We start from the raw sequence: 20,834 nt of genomic DNA, 5'->3' as shown, positions 1-20,834 counted from the left end.
ACGCTCCTCAGCCCGTTACACGCCTGTTGACTGTTGTGCGCTCTTTGGCTGGCTGAACGCTGCCGACACAACGGCAGCCTCACCTCACTCAGTTCTGTATTGCGAACAACAACAACAAAAATTTCTGCAAATTCCATATTTTTAAACGAACAGCATTAAAGCACAAATTTTCTTTTAAATTCAAGGGAGTTTTAAACGGAGAAATAAAGAACTACCGAAAGACTTCTAAATTAGGAACCTTCCAATTGCATAAAACGCCTGGAAATGAGGAAGGAAGTTTCTCAGCGGTTCTATGAAAGCTTTAAAGACAACAATGAGTTCAAATTAAGACATTCAGACCACTACCTACAAATGTCATTGCACCAGGAGACTTAGAAAAAAGAAAAGTCTAAACCCCAAATCTCTCTGAAAATAAAACCATGCCACAAAGCCTTTGAGAGCAATTTTTATTAGGGTAGCAGGATGGAATTGCAGAAAGCCTATACCAGTACTCCTGGGTGTAGTTTCACCCGTAGGTTGTTTTTATTTTGGATATTAAACTGCACACTTAGAATTCAGCATGGCTTAGGGAACCAGAGAGAACAAGAGCTGGATTTCCTGAGTTAACATAGGACTTCGTATTTGATTTTTTTTCCTTCTCCTCAGACTTCAACCATACAGTACAGTATTTGATCTCTAGCTTTTTTCAGAGGGCTGCCTGCAGACAAACGCCATCACTTAGGTTACACATCTCGTAGTTTAGAAACTGAACTATGAAGAACACACAAGGAGAACTGATAGCAATATCTGTCTTCTGCGTGACCTTTGCAGATGGAATGGGAATGGCTGGTACAGCGCCGCTGGAGCCTGCGTGCATCGACTGGAGTTCCTTGAATTACACAGCCCTTCAGTTCCCTTCCCACAGCATCCGATTCAGATAAACGCAGTCTTTGACCTGAGAGGCTTACAACCAGAAAGTATACTCTTTAGTAGGAACAAGGGCAGCAAACTAGTGCTACAGTTTTGTTTTAAATGAAAAGAAAATTTAGAGAACGGCAAGTTTCCGTGCCAACAGACATGATCAAAAGGTACAGTGACTCATGTGATGCAGAAGTTACACACACTTCAGTTTGACAGATAATTTGGCATTAGTTTATTATGAATCTGAGTGAGCGTGAATGAAACAAAATCAGTACCAACTTTCTGCAAATGAAGACACAAAGTTGTGAAAATTTGGTAATAGATAGTGCTCTCACAAGCCTGAAAACACTTAGGAAATGCAAGTTTCCGTAAATAAGGTGAATGTGGTTTAACTTTATTTACCTGCCAAAGAATCTGTCTAAGAACACTTAAAACATAAAATTTCTTAGCTCCCTAACTTATAAAAAAAATTACTTTCAACAGAGGTGAGGTACTGGGCTGTCATTGTTTACACTAAATCAGAAATGAAAGCCGGATGAGAGGGATGAATGAAGAAATAGCAAATATACAAGACATTAAAACCAAAAGAGAGCTACCGCTTGACACACTAGTTCTGAAAGGTTGCAAAGGCAGAGGCTGTATTAAAACTGAATTTAGGAGTACAGGTAACCACCTGGGCATGAGGGATTTCCTAACTCAACTTCCTGCACATCAAAACGATATGTGCTCCCAGGTAGCTGCGGATTTCTGGAGATAGATCTGTTTGCTCAAAAGCATACCCAGGCTGGACAGGCGGGGAGGAGGCGGCAGTTTGACTGAATGGCAGTTTGACTGTGGAGCTACCATCGCACTTCAGAGTGGGGGGAAAAAGAGACAGGCAGGCAGGAGAAAAGCAGGAGACACGTTACAGGATGCTCAATTCTCAGCAAAGGGCTTCCCTCAGCAGGCGTGGGTTGCCCTGGAGCCACGGGGAAACAGCTCTGCCTGGAGAAGTGAGGAGGACAGAAGTGCTCATTACATCTTCCAGCCGGCGCGGCTGTAAAACACAGGACCAGCAGTAGCGAAGCAGACTCTGTTACAGGTTATTGCTTAATCCTTTTATACCATTTTCAGTAAGAACTGTACAGCAACTGGGCAGGGAAGTGGCACGAGTGCCACCCCATAGAACACAGATGTTTCATATGCCTTTGGATGAAAAAAATGTTCTAGGATGACTAGCAGTGCTGTCAGATTTAGTACTTGAATTCAAAATTAACGTTTCCAAAATATCGATTTTTAACTCGAAAACCTTTTTATCACTTTGGTACCTCTTGGTCCCCAATTTCCGAAACTCTTCTAAACTGGTTGCAATGTTGTTCTGTGCACACTCCCCTGGCTCCCCTGCACAGGTGTTAGGAATAGAAGTGACAGAAGTTTGTAATCCCACTCCACTACTCGTTGGCTACAGAATTTTTTTCAAAAGTTTTCCAGAAGCAGGACATAAGCCATATTTTAACTCAATGACGCACACAAAAACTTGGGTTTCCCCGTTTAATAAACATTTTGTGGTAACATCAGCCAGATTTACATAAGACCTGGACATTATTTCTGATTGTTTTTTTGTGGGGTTTGTTTGTTTGTTGGTTATTATGTTACAAACTGAAGTTAAGGGGAACTTGCAAGAGTCCCACAAAGCACAGTGCAACATTTAAAAAGAAAAGTAAACAAAACTGCCAAACACTCAATCATTTTCTGCCAGAACTGGATATTTTTCCCAAGACATCGGTTTGGGGAGGTGGATAAAATTCAATGAAGAATTAAATGATCTTAAAATAGTGGGAACTGCGAGGAAAAAATAAGAAATGACAGCCACAACCTTTTAAATTTAAGGGCAGAATATAAGTCTAAGATATTTTTGATAATTTCTGACAAGAAAAAGAAAACAGCATACTTTAAAGTATATTGAAGCAGTGATTTTTAAACAAAGAAAGCAGAACTAGAACATCTTAAATTTTAATCCTTTCTTTACAGGTTACCTAGCCCACTTTTGATTAAGAAAACTGTAGAAAGTTAGTAACAGCCACAAGTTAACACCAAAAGGTGGCACTTGTCAATTTTCCATAGAGTCCTGCTTTACGGGGTGTCTCAAATGCACTGCTCCGATCTTCTATCATACGTTGCTGACATCAATTGTGTCAGATTTTAGTCCACTGGTCGCTTTTCACCATATTTCTTTGTAAACTCTTCAGCGTTCTTACAGAATTTTTTACGGTCCTTAGAGTATTCTTCAGCTAGGTCAGCCCGGAGGGGATGCTCGGGCTGTGGATCATTCACCAGTGCTATGAGGGACTGGATTACTGTCAAAAGAAGTATAAATACCGTCAGAGACTAAGATGGTTAACTTTTAAAAATCAAAGCGTAAGCAAAATTCCCCAGTAAGAAAAGAGCTTTAACTGCATTTAAATACATCCCCATAAATCTACTGTCTTTTCAAAAGCAGAGCGTGAATAAGCTATAGCAATATGCCAAGTTTTAGTTCAATGACCATGAATGAACACCAGAAAATCGTATTTGTAAACAAAATCAACTTGAATAGAGACCAAAATGCACTACAAATTATTCTCCATGTAACTGGCATCCTATCTGAAATACTCTCCTACAGCTAAGAAAGAAACGAACTTTCATGGAGAGGTTCATCCAACAGGGACTGTGTGAAGATGGAATTTCCATCATGAAGCGTTGTTTCCTCGCACCTGTCACAACGCTGCAGTTGTAGCTGGGCCTGCTTTTGGAAACCCTTTTGCTTCAGCTTAATTTTTCTGTGACTCTTACCTCCCCTGTAAGCAGCAGACAACTCTTCCTTTATTCTAAACTGCCAAATACACCCACTAGTAGATACAGATGGGGCAAACAAGTGGGTAAGAATGGCAAGATGCTTTTCACCCCGCTGTTTACGGCCATTTCATCAACGTTCCCCTATCACTTTCAAAGGAAATGTCATTCTTAAAATAACTGGAACTGTACGCAACATTTACGCAGTGAACCTCACCCACGACAATGACATTTATTGCCACACTCTCCTCGTATACATTCTCACGACCATTTAACGCTAGACAGGTCACAACCATCGGGAGTTCTCCTGTCCATGCACTAAAGGTGTATGCGTAATTAGGCAGGTCTGCAGAAGGCGGGCACACAGAAAAAGCATTTTGCTGTATGCCAATATTAATAATATCCCATTTGAGGTAAGTTTGGGCTACCCAGAGTAATACAAAGCAGCACTCCGAGAGTTTTTAAAGCAAGTATAACAGAACTCTGTGAAGTTCATGGCGGACTCGCAGGGCTGCCGGCCCCTGCAGCATCCAGCAGCAGGAAGCTCCTCAACCCAGCGACGTGTTGTGTGAAAAAGCGGAGTCGATCCTTTGCTCCGACGCTGCTACTTTGCAGTTTAGCTGGATTCTCCCCAATTTTGCAATGGAATTTCTTACAACACTTCTCAATCCAGCTGATGCTAGCATACCAGAGTGGCTTCTTTCAGAGCATCAGTCTTTTCATGCTCATAACTCTTTTCCGCCCTGACCTGACAGGGATGGGGGATATATCTCAAAACAAATACTCAAAATCCAGAGACTGAGCTACATTGCTAAACAGGAACGTTTCTTACCACAAATCAGTTTAAACTGCAAACAAACTATTTAAGGAATGTAGAACTGATATTAGCTTACCTGACTCACCAGTCCTGGACTTATGACAACTGTCATCATATTAATGACTACTTATCAAACTAGCATCAATACCACGTGACAATCCCTCTTCACTCAGTAAAACACACTAAAACACTGCAGAGAAAGCATTATTAAAGTTATTTAACACACAAGCCAGAAAAAACTAGGATTGCCATAACAGGAGTTGCCTCAATATCCACAGCATTTTAAAACTATACTGTCACAGCAGTCTGTTTTAATATTAAGCATAAGTTAATGAAAAGTACACCAGTAAGATGCACCTTTAGTACACGAAAGGTGAGTTAATGATTTATGATGAACCTAGCTCTCCACTTTCTTGACACCTGACCAAAACCAATCGCTCTGATGCGGTACTAATAATGTTGCATTATTTCCTTGAGAAAGACCCAAGCAGCAAACAGACTGAAGTTCACTTTTCAGTGCAGAAGAGTTCTGGAGGAAAAGGAACAGACACCGAAGCAGAGCTGCAATAGCATTGTTGCAGGTTCATACACTGATGTAGTAACAACGGATGTTGACACTAAAACGGTTTCTTGAAGAAAGAGTTAGAAAACAAATGATAGACCACAAAACAGCAGAAATTGAGAATTTTACAATATTTTGTTACCCAGGATTTGCTCCAAATTCTGATTTTAGCAAAATTTTTATTCACTCTCTCAGATGAAAAGGGAATCGCCACTTCTCAGGGAGACACTATTTGCTGCACGCAAATGGTTGCTTTAATAGTTCCAACTAACACCAACTTGCATTCCAAGCTAGGTAAAGACATGTTGTTCCTTTACTTAACTAGAGGAGGCTCAGAAGATGAGGACAACAGCTAAGGTGCTAACAGAAACCTTCTACACACTGCTTCCATTTCATGTCTCTCAAGGTTCTCTGTCCTGTATAATTTGGGATAAAACAATGACAGATCACAAGAACTTCACTGACCTATTTCCGTTTAACAGGTTGTTTTTACTGCCATCTCTGCTCTCCTCAACATTCAACTGCTCGATCTTTTCAGAAAGAACTACAGGAATTTTCCTATTTTGTCTTTGGGGCAAGATCATGCAAACTCTAAGTAGTTTTATTAGCATACAGAAGCACACAGAAAAAAGAAACCTGAAGTACAGCGTTGTTTATGGTGAGGAACACAGTCCAAGTGAAAACAACCTTAAAGAGGAGTCTGGAAGAATGAAATACTTTCTCCTACAGAGCAAGACGCTTTAGTGTCACTGAAGCTCTTGCACTGGACTGAACTGCTACTCATTTGAATTAATATTATTAACAATTACGTAGTTTTTGTAAGGATGTTTGCTTTTTCTATATGTACAATAAGTGCTTAATATGAAACTAATCACTACCTGCCAGAAAACATGAAATTCTCGCCCCAACAACTAATGGAAGCAACAACAGAAAAAACCTACTCAGATCACACACTCAGCCTGCCACAGAACCTGATGAAACTGTTTTTCCTTAAAATATTTAAATTCTTATCCAAAGACACTCTACACACCAAGCATCACAGTAGTAATCTTTTAAGAACTGAGAGTTACTTTGTGTTATGATTTCAGGTTTTGTTTATGACTCCCTAGATACTTCAAACTGTATGTTCAAATCACTGAACCACATGGCAGAGATTATAAAATATACAAAGCCTTGAGGTTTTAGACCCTTTCTTTCGAACAGCCAGGAACGTACTGAACATCTCTGGATTATAAAGTCGCCGTTTAAAAAGAAGCACAAAATAACCCCCACACAAACTACCACCGGAATTTTTAAGTATGCCGAGGACACTACCTTAAACAAACTCTTCAATCACAAAGAGTTTTGTGGTTTCCTGGAGGTGGAAATGCCACACGTCAGTGTCACTACCTGACATTCCATTAACAAAATGAGATTCCAAAAGAGTTGCACACTGTGCTCACAACACGTGATTCACGACACAAACCTCACAACAAGTATACCGTAAGAGCAATGTCCAGCTGAAATGCTATTAGCTTTAAATTTAAACACAATACGAAGTTTCTTGGCACCAAGTTCTTTCTCCACACGGAGTCCTACCTTGGTCAGTTTTGGTTGCTGGCTTCCAGTTTTCAGCACTAATTACTGGCAGACAAACCTGCCCCTTTTCATCGATGTTAGGGTGATAGATCTTTGTTTTAAATGTAATCTTAGGAGGTTTGAATGGATATTCTGCTGGGAAGTTGATTTCGATTCTGAAGGCTCCTTTATCGTATGGAGGATTGTCCTGCAACAAGAAGGAAGAATGTCACGAACCTGGCATATTCTAATGGAGGCAATTAAGAAAAAGCACGCTCCAGACTTTGATCTATCAAAATGACCTCTTTTAAAAGGCACTTTTTTACGACACATACTGCCATGTCTATGCATCAGGAAACATCAAAACATATTTGGTAAAAGAGAGGCAATACAACCTCTACCTACAACATTTGTAGTCACCCTGGAAAAAGCAGATTATCGTTGTTCTGCAGTTGGCTGGCACGTCTACTGGTAAGAAAGCATCCAATCCCATTTACTCCAGACTCAAGGTCCTATCTAGTAAGTAGTTTTATTCTCAACTTTGTATTTCAAAAAACATTGTAAACCCTTTCTGAGATACAAACAGGAAGCCTGACAAGGAAAATTGGTTTCTCTGAACCCAGTCATTTTACACGCCTCACAACATGGTGGTATAAGCAGCAAAGCAATTTCATTTGTCAGATTTCCCTATACGTTCCAAAAACATTTTTGTGCTGACTACACAAAAATCTTCTGAGCATTCATTGGTACTAAAGATAGATATCCACTGCATCTGATGAGAACATTCTGAATTTGTATGCAGTTTTAGCACCCACTCTTATCAGATCATTTCTGAAGGAGCATAATGAGAACCGTGAAGTAAGTAAAGTAGTTCTTCATGCTGAAACAGAAAAAACAACGCCCAGAATCTCATTTAGAAAACCCGATAGACTATTGATACTGCTTCAAATACTAACTGCAGAAGAAAAGCAGAAGAAAAATAAACTATTGTTACATTTAAAGCTTAAGAAAATACCATTCTGCACTGAACAGTAACTATGGCATAAAACCTTTCCAAACACTCTGGGAACAAGAATCAAAGGATGAGAGTTTCCAGTTGGTGTAAAGTATAATCACACACATTCTTCATTAGCAACCAGACCATTCCCTGCAATCAAATCCACTCCAGAAGTTAAAAAAGGTTTCCCGATATTTGGGGGTGGGGAGTGTTCTATTAAAATATTATTTGACGGAAAACATTTAATTTTAGTTTCATCCATATGGAGAAGTCTGGTTATGCGTTTCTAAGAAATACAGCACAGTTTCTGCAGTCAAGGGAAAAGGTAACTACAGTGGCTTTAAAATCACTTTTTATCCAAGCAATCCTAAAAGCTCTGGAAGTTTAACAAATAACTTTCGGTGGCGGTGACACCTTAAGCCGTTAGTGCCCTCTCCCCCCATGGCTCACTTGTTCTTGCCTCCATCACCTGCTGTAATTTGTGAGGATGTTCAGTGAACTGATACGGGAATTGACCTGGCTTAAAAATGTCCATTTTCTGTTTGACTCTCAGTCAGAACAGTTCCTCACTATATTTCACCAACAAATTGAACGAAAAATGTAAAGGGTTGCTCATGTTTTAAATAGATAAACCACAGAATATTCAAGCAATTAGTTTCCAATCATTTGTTATATTTTTTTTTTTACACTGGCAAGGGAGAGAAGCAGAATGATAAATACTGAAACACAAGCAACAAATACAACTCTCATTCAAAAGCTCTGCAAGTTTGTCCAAAGCAAGCAGTTTTGATTAAGTGAAATGAAATTAATTGTTCACCAACGTTACCTCTTACAGAAACAAGGAGCCTGGGGTAGATAGTCTCATTTTGATGTTGAAATCAAACAAATACTGTACCTTTTCAACACACAGTACATAAGCTACCTTATTCTACAATTTAGAACAGGAGAAAAGAAGTTGACAAGCTGTCTTCAATTTGCTTCTCAATTGAGCAAACACCCTTAAAAACTGACAATTGTTCCAAAGAACAAAATATGTTACATACAACAAAACCTCTTAAAGCAGTATCTTTCACAGTAATTCTGTACGAAAACTGCTAAAAATATTAACCTTTGTATCTTTTACACCTTTATTAAGATGCTGACCAAAATAATGCCTCGTTATAGAGTTTAATAATAAGTACTGGTTAGTCCTACTAAAGTACGATTAATATGGCTTTAAACCCTAAGCAAGGACGCTTTCTAGAATGGAAATGACGTGTAAAACTTCAAAAGCAAAAACTCAGCAAAAACATTAAACTTGCAACCAGCTTGTATATCACATTTTTAAGCCATCATCTCCGGCACTGCAACAGCTAAAAACATTATGCTCAGACTATAGCATCTTCTACAGAGTATCCTCAAAATAATAAATTATACTACTCTTTAAACAACACAACACTATTAATTACCATAGGAAGTATAATTTCATAACAAAATTCCCTCTTAACTATACCACCAGTGAATTTAAGGCTATTTCCCTTGTAACCGGGCATATTATAACCCAAAAGGCAGGTATAAAGCACAGTTCACTGCATCAATGTTTAAACACTTGTGATGTTGTGAACCTTTGCAAAACAAACATTAAGCTCATACTCTGTTGAACAGAAACTCTTAAAAATAGATACTGAACGCAATATGTTGCTAATTTTAACAGGAATAAACAAGTATTTTGGTGTTTTGCTTTATTAGTCATATTTACCAACTGTATACTGCTTCAAAGTATTATCAAAACAATAAACTGTTACACACAAACCACAAAGATCAGAGTGACTGAAACACTGAAAGCGTATTGTTTCTCAGCTTTGTCAAATTTTAACATCAAATCCTGCTTGCTTTATTTGCAAAAGCAGCCTTAACCACTCAGAGGAATTACTTGCAGGAATATCAGTAAACAGTAAACTAAACGTATTGTACAGTATCTAAAATGCAAAGGCCTAGCCGTGATCTCAGCCTGTGGGATCTGAATTTGGGAATGGCCTCCTGCTCCCACAGCGGAGGCACTGCTGAAGAGACGTTTCAAAGTTGTAGGATAAAAGGACAGATTTACGCTGGTCGGGGGACCTTCTAGGTAGCACCCAAGGACAAGCAGAACTGATGCCCTAGTGGCACAGCCTCTACTGCTGCAGGCTTAAAAGTAGCTCATGTAATGAAGGGAGCGCAGGTCACAGCAGTGGAAAATAAAGGAGGTGAAAATCCAAGTGACTTCAACCAAGGAATTCAAGACACTCCACTTCCTGCTTTCCCTTTCATAACAAATCCCTCCCTGTTTGACTAATACAGTGGTTATCTACTTCTATTAAACATTCTCTTAAAAGACTGTAGTGCTTTTAAAAAATTGAAGCTTGGGGGTTTTATTTTGGCATTAATTAATGCCAGAAGTTTCTTTTAGAGAGCTCACTTCTGAAAATCCAAACATTTTCCTTGCAAACTTTTTCCAATACTCAATTTTATGCTAGAAATAAATCTAGTCAATTAAAAAAATAAAATCTATTAAGGAGTAAACGAAGTATTCCATACCTCTGTTTTTTTTTCCTGTGATGATGTAGATTTTATACTTTAAGCTTAAAGTAACAAACTACAAACTTCATTTGCTTCCCCTTCCGACACCCCTGCCAAGTAACCCAGTGCCACCGCGGAGCCCACAGCCCTCGCCAGCTGCAGCCAGGCATTGGACCGGGCCCACGGTTATGAAGCATCCAGGCAGGTATCGATCACAACAGTCTAGAACACCGGTCAATTACGTATGGATTTTTCTTCAGACTAGTTATAAGAAACATTGACAAACATTATCAGACTTTGATAAAAGAAAACACAAAAGACACTCAGATAAAACGAGATCTAGTTGAAAACGTCCCTGCTTACTGCAGGGGGGTTGGACTACATGATCTTTAAAGGTTCCTTCCAACCTAGCAGATTCTATGATGATTCTATGAGACAGGAAGATTACACTATTTTCCCAAGATCACACAAGATGTCTGAAGACAGACAAGAACTAAATCCAGGACCATACTTCACTACCCATTATGCTGCAGTATAATCTATATGAACTTACGATATAGTTACAAACAACTAGCTTCTGCACAAACTCACAACTCTGAAAGTCAGGTTTTATAGTAATAAAGAAGATTCTTGTCAGGGTGCAAAAATTATCTAATGGTCACCAGCAGCACGACTAAGTTGTGGATTTATGAGATAGAAATGATCCTCGTTTTATTTTAAAGCTCATCAGAATAAGGAGTAGTCTATACTCACAGGAACAATAAGCCCTTGCCAGGTCAATAAATTAGCTTCATCAACCTGGATATTACGGAAGTTTTTCATTCCACATTTGCGGATTTCTTCAAGCTCCTGAAAAGCAAGCAAAGTGTAAGTTAATAGCAGCATTAAGGAAGATGCTCATATTTATTTTTCAAAATACTTAGAGGTCAACTTAGAGGCTTTCTTTACGTTAAAGAAGCTTGAGGTTTTAGCAGTGGCAATCCACACAAATAATAAAAGAAAATTTTGCACCTGTGAGAAGGAAAATTCTCTGAGACAAGGTATTAAAAAAACCCTTATTTTTTATATGTCAGGAAAATACAAAAATGCCTTGTTATTAACATCATTACAGACACAATAAAGTAGAAGTATTGAAAAAGTGCAGTTAAAAACGTTTTTATATCTCAAATGCAAATCAGTGCCTTTGGTAACAGGTGACTGATAACTCTGTGAAGCACAGAAATAAAGTGCATCTTAGAACTTGTCTGAAGGAAAATAGCGATTTGGAAGAACCATCTCATAATAGTTTTAGACAGAGATAAAGTCATTGAACAGGTCAATTATTTCAACTGAAAAATTCCTGCATGACCAACTTAAATTGATGCTAACTCAGAAAAATACCAATCTAAGCCAAACTAGCCTTGTTTATACCAATTACTTGAAGACACAACTTTATCTCGGTTTTGTAGCTCAAAGTTAACAGTATATTTTAAGATACCTCTCTTTATAGCTGTATAACTCTTGAACAAGGTACCTTTCTACACCAGTCAATCACCATTCATTTTTGATCAGTTAGTGATCCAGCTATCACCAGAACAGGTATTTGGGCCTTTTTAGATTTAAAATGGTGCATAAGCCCTAGTGTAGAAACTGTTTCCTGGAGTATTTAATTAGGCCTAAAAAGAAACACCTCAAGGTTCCACTTCTCCCCCTCCCCCCAACAATTATAGCCCTTTGCTGTTGAATTCAGCAGTTTTATCTTTAAAGAGAATTTAACTGAATTCAAGTTCAAAAGTCATCCACAGTGAAATACAAAACTTTCCCAGCGCTTTCAAAACTGAAGCGTACGCCTGCGTGTCTACATAGGTTAGGGGAAATGTTGCTTATACAGCAACAGTGGTGCACTCTGCCAGCACACGGGTCTTCACTGGGTGCTAGCCTATTTGCAAAGCTAGACTGCATATTATTATGATAAAAACACCAACTACAAAGCAAAGGCACTATACGCTGAAAAACAAAAGAAGATCAGTTTTCCTGGTACAAGCGTTGTGCTATCCATGTGTTTTGTTTTTGGTTTTGTGTGTACCCCCTCCCCCCCCCAAAATAGCTCTATGTTCATCTTAGATCAACCCTTTCTGCATCTGACTGGCAGAGATTTAACATAGGCAGTAATCTCTTGCATAAACTTAGCATCATGATAAAATGCAAACCCAAAGGAAAAAGGAGATTTCCAAATGAACATGAAACAAAAATCACGGCAGCCACACATCAGAAGATGAACATTTACATTCCCACCCACTGCTCCTATGAAAGCAACAGCATATTCAGAATACGGAAATTTAACCTTGGAGTCTTGGATATTGAATTGATGCCCAACACAATCTTCACGACCCTAAAGCCAACTATTTAGACTAGACCTTTGGATAAATCCACAAATTCCACTGCTGTGAGATTTATGCAATATCGCAGACAGTTTGGGCTTTTTTTTTTTCTTCTTTTTAAATGGGTAAGAGGATTATCTTATTTTGTTAAAGCAGGAAAACATACAAAACCCACACAAAAGTAATCCCATGAAGCACATTTATAGGGATACAGAGCAAACCAAAATATTCCAAAGAAAATAACCTTTATTATCGCAGCTATAAGAGATCCTTTATGACCACTGAAACTGCAAACCCCTCAGTCCCTGGCTGCCAGCTCAGTGCCCCACGCATGGCAGGGCTGGGGAGCCTGGCCACAGCAGCCTGGCACAGCCGCTCGCTCGGAGCAGCGTCCCGAGCCCACAGTCCTGGCAAACCACCACTCACGGGCACAGGGATCAATCCTATCCCACACCAGACAGAGCGCACCCAGCGTCAGGAGAGAATAACCCAGTTAACCAGTAGGTACTTAAGCATGTCCAGTTCTGGGCTCCCCGGTTCAAGAGGGACAGGGAACTGCTGGAAAGGGTGCAGCGGAGGGCTACGAGGATGATTAGGGGACTGGAACACCTCTCTTATGAGGAAAGGCTGAGGGATTTGGGTCTCTTCAGTCTGGAAAAAAGACGTCTGAGGGGTGACCTTATCAACGCTTATAAATACTTAAAGGGTGGGTGTCAGGACGATGGGGCGAGGCTCTTTTCAGTGGTGCCCGGGGACAGGACAAGAGGCAATGGGCACAAACTGGAACATAGGAAGTTCCACCTAAACATGAGGAGGAACTTCTTTACTTTGAGGGTGGCAGAGCCCTGGCACAGGCTGCCCAGAGAGGTGGTGGAGTCTCCATCTCTGGAGACATTCAAAACCCACCTGGACCTGTTCCTGTGTAACCTGCTCTAGGTGACCCTGCTCTGGCAGGGGGGTTGGACTAGATGATCTCCAGAGGTCCCTTCCAACCCTATGATTCTATGATTCTATGATTCTATGAATAAACACAAGCGCCTTCACTCTAAAACAAGGACAGGAAAACAGGTTTAGACAATTTTCTACTTATCATATTAAAAACATACATACAACAGAAGTCTCCCCCATAACGTCCCAGCAGGAGCACAGCTTCCAGGCGGAAGCTTTTATCACAGGTTGCAATGATAGCATTACACTGCTTCTGGCCCAGAGAACAACTGCCCAGACACAGAAAAAGGGAGGACTATGACTCTATAATTCAGGTATGTTATTAAACTAATAAAACAAATTAGAAAAGCATGGCTTCACATTACTGGAAAATTAAACACCTACACTTTATAGTTAGAGTCAGGTTAAAAAACTGGATGCTGAATTAAGAAATGCAAGAATCCAGTACAGAGATGATTACAAAATCGTAAAACCTTGTATGAAAGCAAAGAAAAGTCTAAAACAAATGTGCAAATTGCTCCCGATTTTCCCCTCAAGTCCACCATACAAGAGAGGGAATTTAACAGCCTAGAAGACACTAAAGAACTCACAGAAAATGATGCAGGACATCTTCCTCTTTAAACTGGTACGCAAAGCCTTTGCGGCAATTCACCATCAAAATCAAAAAAGTGGTAAACTACTGCAGTGCATCAGGACTAGATCCTGTGCTTCTCCTTCTGCTGCCTTGGGTCCTGCTGTAGTAACCGACAACTGAAGAAGCAAACAGATGGGGATAAACCAGGCAATTATTTTCCTCACACACAGGCACGGCTGCAAAGGTCACGGAGAATCAAGCGTACCTTAGCAGAGGACCTGTCTGAACTACACACTTCAGACAGATTCCAATTTCTAAGAGAAATTACTTTTCTTATACTAGAAGTGTTTAAGACTTCATATGCCCTTCCAAATGAATCAATTCCATGTTCGACGTATTTACAAATAGCTTTTTTTCATACTACTATCCCCACAAATACAATGTAATACTATACTCACAAGTCAGGCTTTCAGTGTGTCACGTCAGGAGCGGTAAGAGATTCAGCATTCACAATTTAAGGGGGGGGGGGCTGTTTTGTTTTTTTTTTTCCTGGCACCTGCCAGAACCCACAATGAAGATCTAACTGCCTCGGAGCTACAGAGGTAGACACAACTGCAGTATAAATGCACTGTTAAAATAGCGAATGAGCTACTAAATACTTTCAAACAGGACAGATTAAAAGTCAATACCGCATTTAACATCTGCTTGAGCAACTCCAAAGGGACAAAAATTACTTTATGAGGCAAAAGGATATAGTCCAGATATTTACTTCAAAATAATACTTAAGAGTCTAGGCAGACAGTAAATAGATTAATTCCTTTTCTTGTCCTCCACCCCTTAATTTTGTCAAGTAACATAATTACAGGAGCACAGGCAGAGTGTAACTAAAGGTTAGAAGACTGCAGCAAGAATTTCCATCAGTCTTCGTTCCCCACCCTGTTATCAGCTTTGCACGTGGCCTTGCTGCATTGGTTTCCCCATCTGTAAAATAGAAATGCCTTATTTCACCAGGCTCTCTTGAGATGTGGTCCGTGTCGCGGGGGTATGTTCGGAGAAAGCGTTAGACACAGCACATGAAATGGAGAAAACATTGTTTCAGAGGTGGTATCTGATCTTCAGCTATAATGCTGAAGGTAGTCATAAAAGTACATACTACCACTATATATAGTCTTTAAGGATTTAAAATTCTGATTTTCAATATTGTATAATCATTTGTGCTGTTCAAAGCAAAAATTAAATGCTTGAAGTTAAAAAGGAAAGTAGCATCAGCTTAAAATGTAGTTAAGTCTTTTACAAACCCTGCAACTGTTTTGCCCATACATCTTTCAAGTTTTGGGACTTCCCTAAAAAAACAAGCCAGATAGGAAAATGCAGTGAAGACAAACACCTGTAAGGGTGCAATGCAAGAATATGGGAATAAGTGCGAGAGCTCATACTGCCTTCAGTAAGTTCTGCATCAAGGCCAAAATGCTATTAAATGCACAAACAAAAACAAAAGTCTACTGAAAGAACTCTAAACCACAATTCTCTACTGTTTACAATTTACGCTTACCTGTTTATAAAAACATTCTCTGAACGTGTGACAAAGTTAAACACTATAAGGAACTGACCAGTTTTACTTTCTGAATCTCATACAGTACAGAGAAGTGTTACCAAACCTTAAAATAAAATATAATTTTACAAAAAAAACCCCACAAAACCTACTAAAAGAACAAATCCATTCTTATAAGAATTGTTATTAAGTTTCCTCTGCAATGTTGCAACCCTGTATTCTCACACATCTTAGTTACTGAGTAATACTACTTTTTGGCAAAGTATTTTCATTTGATTAAAAATCCTTTCGCCAATTCTCAGTTTCAAAAAGGGAAAATGAATCAGTATTCTCACTTCTGCATAAGGACAATCACACATTGCTCAAAACCCCACTTCCTTTGTCACGAGAACCAGTGTTTGGATCAATTTAGACCTGCTTTTCAAGTATCAAAGGCATTTAAAGCCCCTTTATTTACAAGGGCTATGGTGTTTGCAAGACCACCGCACACTGATGGCAGACCACCTGCAGCAGGTACCTGGCTGTGGCCTCGTGTTTGTATTTTATCATGGAGTTCAACCGTTGCATAAATGTTTGACTGTGTAATTATGGAAGCAGAGTAAAAACAGTAGGATTAAAATAATCGCCTATGTACCTGATTTCATACGTGGAGTGTTATTTACTCTTTAAATCTATTTTTAATGCTAATGATACATCTAACCAGGACACAGAAGTGCATCCTTGCAGCCGCCCATCAGGCAGCACGGGGCAGAGGGAGCAGCTCTGCGTGGGGCCAGGATGGCCCCCCCAAATGCCCCCCAAACCCGCCACCGCAGCTCGGTCCCGCATTACTAAACCACAAGGAAGGAGTGTGACCGCCCAGCACCCAAACAGCCTTCCCTTCGCCACTGCCCACCGCCTCTCCACACAGGGCTGTGCCATGCAGCCGCCTGGAAAATGGCTCCTTTTACATTAGTGGATGGCAACTGGGAAAAGATTTCAATGAAATCTCTGGCATGTCTCTGGCAGATCTATGTTCCCAGTCGTACACCTTTGGAGACAATCTGCTTTCTATGAGAAAGAGTCAGTAAGCAAAGTAGCTCCCTTAAAAGAGAAGCCTTAGATCCTTTCCTAAAATGATTACCCCATATTTGCCCGTTTTTACCCTGACAGATTGTCCACAACAACATATCCCTGATAAAGATTGCTTTATTCCCACCTCTCACATTTCATGAGGAGCCAAGATCTGACAATTGTGGCTCTTTGAAGAGGTGTAATGGTGGCTCATGGATCAAAACTCCACCTCAGGTGTTGCTGGAGTATTATTCATTACCTATGTTTACTTCATGTTTTTGCTAACCTAGGTGTGCTCCTGGAAAGGGCACGCCTCCACTGATTTTTTGTAAGTCAGTAGGGAAAATTTCAGTTGGACTATTTGATGGTATAAAGCTCTGCAAAAATAGGCCATAAATAAGGTCTTTGGCCTAGGAAACATTCTGTGCTCAAGCAGAGCCTAAGATCACAGGACAATCTTATTATTCTTATAACTTGACTTCATGTTTAAAATTGAGCTGTACAAGTGCAAGGGCAAAATTTGTAATAATTCTTTCACAAGGAGGTTTGCAAACTGAAGATACAAATGGCTTCCACAATCTGAAAAGGACATCCGTTTCCACCTGGAAGATGAAAACTATACTCCTACTCCCAGTTTTCTACGGGCAGACAGTGTGTTATTATGAACCTACTACATCCAGTCTCTCTGAGCCACTGTGATTAATACGAATAACTATGATGTATGACACGCGTACAGAAAAAATGCAGTACTTCAGAATGTTGGCAAGACCTTAAGGAAATGAGAATTGCTTTATTTTACGTGACCTATAAAAGGTTCAAAGTTTATTCTCACTTACCAAAGACAAACTTGATATTTAGCTCAAAGAAACTACAGTTAATGCTTATCCTAAATTATTTTAAACATAACTGAAAACTCTATTTCCTTTAGTTATAAAGGACACACTGAAAAACTCTATTTCCTTTGGTAATAATCACTCATCATTCTACAACCCCAAGAAAGATGCACCACAGACTCTTCTATATTGCAAAACTTCAACAGTGAAAGACTCTAAAGCGGACCTGTGAGCATGGAACAATATTTGGTTGGTACACATGCGAGTCTGGACCTTCAAAACATCATGCTGCTGCAACCCAGATTACATCACATGTACGAGAGCTCTACTTTGCTGCTACTGACATGAATGGCAAAGCCCAAAGCCACTTGGGCTGACTCGACTCTGCAAAAGGCATGAAGGCAGGTGCTTATTTAATAGCCTTTACAAGTTGTGTGATACAGCATCTCACAGCTCTTGAACTGGCATAAAACACGCACAACCCACAACCATCAGGCAACAAAAACGAAAGCAAAAATGTAAGAGGGAAGTTATCAATGCCTCCTTCCTCCCTACACCACTCCCTTTCAAAAGCAACTGCCACACTGTTTTTCTAGAAAAGGAGGAGGTCATGTTGGCAAGTAACATTTTCACAGCATTTTGGTGAAAGATTAAAGTACTAATGTAAACATATAGTGGAACTGGTGGGGGCAGGGAGCTGAAACGCAAGAGGCACTGCAGCTATTAGAACAATTTTTCTTGCCAATCAGATTTTTACATTCCATTTTAAATGTAAAAAGAAAAAGTTATTAGAAATATTTTTTTCCTACCAGGATAGTAGTGATGTGCTTTTGAACAACTAATGGATTTCTGCAGAACAGGCAGAAAAGCTGCCTTACAAAAAGATAAAATTAAATTGTTGTTTACTATCTGAAACTAAGAGGAACCTTATTTGAGTATAAAGCAACAGACATATTGATTATGACACTAAAGCTGTGGCAAAACATAACAGCTATCAAAAATTAAATTAAAAAATGAATGCCATCTCATCGGGACAATTAAAGGTATACGCCTACTGATTTTATATATATGAATGACTCTGCACACAATGTATTTACCATTTAGTTTTTAATTAAAACAACAAAACCAGCCTTACGAAAGCACTGCTGAGCTATTGGTTTCTTCAGAAATGAACAACTTATAATGGTTAATTATGTATCTGCACAATTAAGGAAATACAACTTCAAAACTTGCTGTCTACACATCCTAGTGAGATCCCAGCCCTATTAGGGGTCCACATCCTTGAAGCCAGCTGCAAATCCGATATTAAAAGACTAAGTTTAACAGAATCGCCCACATACCTGTGAAATCCTAGTGCACCCCACAGGAATAGGTTTGTAATGGGGTCACAACATGGCCTCACAGTTACAGGGTCTTTCCCCTACATTTTACAGGACACGCCTGTAAAGTTCATTGATTTACGTTACAGGCACTCTGCATGCAAATACCATAGGGTATTGCCATAGCATTTTACAGATGACTAAGTTTTATGCCACTATGCATGCATGTCCTAGACAAACCCCACTGCACACAGTTTGTAATGTTAATTAGCAATTATATACAATAACTAAAATGAACTCGTATGCTTTGGGGGTAATGGTTATCATTTTCTTCTTAAGTATCCTACTCCTCAAGCAAAACGACGAGAAACATAGTCCCGAGCAGTATTTTACAATAAACCGTCGGAGCTCTTGGTCAGAGCCCCACCGAGGCCGGGTTTGCGTCCACAAGCACCATCTGCGCTCCCGAGCAAACAGCAAAGACAAAAACATCGCCCCGTCTGCGGTGAATGGGGAAACTCCTGAACCCAGGTCCACATTTCGGCGCGATAAACGTCTTACTCATACGCGGAAGAGGATCCGCTGCGAGACAACGAAACCGAGACGGGTTCGCCCCGGGCCGGCTCCTCACCGGGGGCGCGGGCCCCGCAGGGCCGAGGCCGCTTCCCGACCCCCGCCGGCGGGCCCGAGGACCGCGGCTGCGGCACGGCCGGCGGCCGGGCGGCCCCTCACGGCACCCTGGGGACTGCCCCGGCCCCGGGCGGGGGCCCCGGCGTCCCGGCAGCGGCGCCTCCTCCCCCCCGGCCCTTCCTCTTTGCTTAGTCACCGCAGGAGCCCCCCGAGGGAGGGGGACGGCAGGGGACGGGACGGCCCGCGGCGACGGCCGAGCGCCCCCGCCCAGCCCCGGGCGGCGGCTGAGGGCCGCGGAGCACCGCCGGGGCCGCGGGCGGCGGCGGGGAAGGCAGCGAGGCCCCTCACGGCCGCGGCCTAAGTGCCGGTTGCTGCCGTTCCGGTCGCTCCAGCCCAGGGAGCCACCGAGGGGAGAGGAGGAGGCCGCTCCACGGGGCCGCGGCCGGAGAGGCGACCCCCCACCCCCAGAGGGACCCGGGGCGGGAGGACGGTGCCCAGCGCCGCCCGCCCGCCGGCCTTTCCCGGCGCGGCGCTGCCTGTTACCTTCATCAGCCTCCTGCTGGCCGCCATCTTGGCTCTGCTGCTGCCGCCCCACAATGCATGGCGGCGGCGGGCAGGGCGCTAAAGCCCTGCGCTTCCTGGGGCGGCGGGTGGGGGCGGGACGGGCTGAGGCGAGCTGGGCTGAGCGGAGGGGAAGGTGATGTGATCGGCCCGGCCCGGCCCGGCCCCGCGTCCCGCCGGGCCCCTCAGGGCCGCCCTGCAGCGCAGACGCCGCCCGGAGGAGAGTGCTCCCGGGCTCCCGCTCGCTGAGGGCCGGGGCCCGCCTTCCTCCAGCACTCGGCCCTGCCTTTGTCCGAGCGTGTTCTTTAATCGTCGGCCAATGGTTTAAAATGCTGGTGTGGATTATTTTATGTACTGTGCATCACCCCAAATTCAGTATCATCTTCCCTGCGGGGAAAGAGGCAACAGCCTGCGGTTACAGGTTGGATCACATAAGCCCTCATGGAGTTTATAGCCCGTCACAACATCTGTTTCTTCATTTCCCAAAACAGCCCGAGAGGGTAGCATGCTCCCAGAGAGGTGTCTGCTCGCCGTGAACCAGGCCCATGGGCCCGGGCCTCCCGCCCGCCGCCATCGCCAGAGAACAGAAAGCTGTGGAAGAGGAGATAATGTCGCTGTCAGCATTAATCAAGACTGTAATTTGCCATGTGCTTTTTAGCTCTTTAAAGGAGCTCTGCTGGTAACTGCGCTCCAGCTCTGATCCTCCCCAGCTGGCCTCTAGCAGCCACCATCGGAGCCATTCAGGTGTCGAAGCACAGGTGCCCAGCGCCATTCCGGGTGCCCTGGTGTACCCAAGACACAGGCTTGGGATGTGGCACGGGA

General features: G+C 41.8%; 1 protein-coding gene across 1 annotated transcript; it reads right to left on the bottom strand.

The window, feature by feature from the left end:
• Positions 1-432: 432 nt before the first annotated feature.
• UBE2L3 (ubiquitin conjugating enzyme E2 L3) lies at positions 433-20,132 on the bottom strand. Its single transcript, XM_063351142.1, has 4 exons — positions 19,995-20,132; positions 10,936-11,031; positions 6,669-6,855; positions 433-3,236 (listed from the first exon to the last, which is right to left on the bottom strand). The coding sequence occupies exons 1-4, from the start codon at positions 20,019-20,021 to the stop codon at positions 3,082-3,084; spliced, it is 465 nt and encodes a 154-aa protein (XP_063207212.1). The 5' UTR covers positions 20,022-20,132; the 3' UTR covers positions 433-3,081.
• Between the last annotated feature and the right edge of the window lie 702 nt (positions 20,133-20,834).

This window comes from Chroicocephalus ridibundus, chromosome 13 (assembly GCF_963924245.1).
Source record: "Chroicocephalus ridibundus chromosome 13, bChrRid1.1, whole genome shotgun sequence".
Lineage (NCBI taxonomy): Eukaryota > Metazoa > Chordata > Aves > Charadriiformes > Laridae > Chroicocephalus > Chroicocephalus ridibundus.
The sequence above is the reverse complement of the archived record's forward strand: the minus strand, read 5'-3'. Positions and strand labels throughout refer to the sequence as shown.